The following is a 1,773-nucleotide window of genomic DNA, read 5'->3' as shown; positions in this document are numbered from 1 at the left end:
AGAAAGGGGGGAGGAAGGGGTGGTAATGGCGGAGAGGGGTGCTTGTGGGTTTTTATGTGTTTCCTTTTATTCCAGACGACTATATAATGAAAAGCTTTTTAGCCTTGGAGAACTACTAAATATTAAGCACAGCTTAAAATAGGAAGTAGCTTTCGAGATCGTTTCGTCCTCCTGCCATTCCTTTTAGGAAAAGGTCGTATCCCGTCCCTTATTTTGCCGCTAGTAAAAGCTTCCTTTTTTTTTTTTTTTTTTTTTTTTTTTTTTTTTTTTTTTTAAGAGCTCTTTAACGTGTAAGAAAATCCTCTTGCTCTACATAGGAATGTCTTTTAAAAATATTTTATAGACCTTGTTCATCGACTCTGGAAGAAAAAAAATGTATATTGATCAAGGTCAAACGCTTGAATTCTGACGTGACTCACTTCAAAGGTGTATTTGTGTGCCCTTCAAGCACATTAATACTAATTATCTCTCAAACACTTCCCCAAAACTCCTACTGCCTGTTTCAGATGCAAATCTAATTAACGAGCTGCCTTTGAGTAGCACGCAGGGACAGCGTAATTCACGGAGTTGTTGAACCTTTTGCCTTCTTTTATATTTATTTATAGGTAGCTCCATCATATTTTGAAAGCGTAGGCAGTTGTGTGAAGCTACATGGTAGCGAGTGCAGATCTGCAATAGCTAATGAGACTTACCAGGCACCAGAGTTAAGAAAAAGGATTAGCTCTAACTTCTTGCAAATGCATTCAGGGTCGTACATCATAACGCTCGCCGGGCCCTACTTTGTCTAAGTTAATTTAGAAATTACTAAATCTTGAAAGACCTATCTAAATAATGCGTATTATTTGTAACCGTGAACTGACTGATTTAGTAATAACTGTTTCCTCGGGGACAAAGGGGGGGGGGGCACGCTGAGGTAGCCCAGCCGCCTGAGCGAAAGCCCTTCAAACGTGCTCGCCCCCTCCCGAGAAAACAGGGCCCGCACCCCCTTTCTTACGCCTCTGCGTTTAACATGCGCACTTTCAAAAGCCACATCCCGAAGATGCTTCCTCGGAGCATCAGCCCCCCCGTGCGGGGGTGTGCGGGTGTGTGGCGTGGCGTGGCGTGGCGGGGAGAGATGCTGTGTAATTTTATCCACGCTGCACTCTGGGAGTTCACACGAGACTGATACCTTTTGCCTCCTCTGCTTTGTATCAATTGGTCGCAGATCAGGCTATTGTTGCAGGAAGCTGCTTTTATTTCTATGCTCCGTCGATCAACTATTTTCCCCACAGTCTCTTGCCGAAATTCAGTGGGTGTCTCCTCTCTCTCTTTCTCTCTCTCTCCGTCTGTCTCTCTGTCTCTCATGCATGCCGTCTGTCTATCTGGAAACCCAAGGAGAAGGCTGATCACGGCAGCTCCATCTAACACAAACAGCTGGGACTCTTCGGTGGCCTTTGCTGATGTCTATTGATTTAAGTAAATCTGAGACAGATAAAAGGGCCAGATCGAGGCTGATAAAAACTTGCCGATGCTTCGCGGCTCGAAACAGTGTGTGCTCTGCAACTTTGGAGTGCTGCTAGCAAGACGGCTTTAATGGGACCCCTGGTGTCATTCGCTCCAAGCCTCCATCTCCCCAGCAGACTAAGCGCTGCGGCCATCATGCCACAATGGTCATAATTTGGATCTTGTTCCTGAGTTTGTTGCAGGAGCCGTGGTCCCCGGGGCGGGCCACGGGGGTGCCCGGGGCCACCGGAGCCTCCCTGAGCGACCCCCGGCCGCGCCGGGATGCGGGGG

General features: G+C 47.2%; 1 protein-coding gene across 1 annotated transcript in view; it reads left to right on the top strand.

The window, feature by feature from the left end:
- The first annotated feature begins 1,152 nt into the window (after positions 1-1,152).
- Positions 1,153-1,773, top strand: part of FGF3 (fibroblast growth factor 3) — a 6,231-nt gene continuing 5,610 nt past the window's right edge. Inside the window, exon 1 of the mRNA XM_026850700.1 lies at positions 1,153-1,766. Coding sequence (XP_026706501.1) covers positions 1,647-1,766 — 120 coding nt within the window. The 5' untranslated portion in view covers positions 1,153-1,646. The remainder of the gene's footprint in view (positions 1,767-1,773) is intronic.

The sequence above is a fragment of the Athene cunicularia genome, assembly GCF_003259725.1.
Source record: "Athene cunicularia isolate RWA chromosome 5 unlocalized genomic scaffold, athCun1 chr5_part3, whole genome shotgun sequence".
Classification (NCBI taxonomy): domain Eukaryota; kingdom Metazoa; phylum Chordata; class Aves; order Strigiformes; family Strigidae; genus Athene; species Athene cunicularia.
Note: the sequence above shows the minus strand (reverse complement) of the source record. Positions and strands in the feature narration are given on the sequence as shown.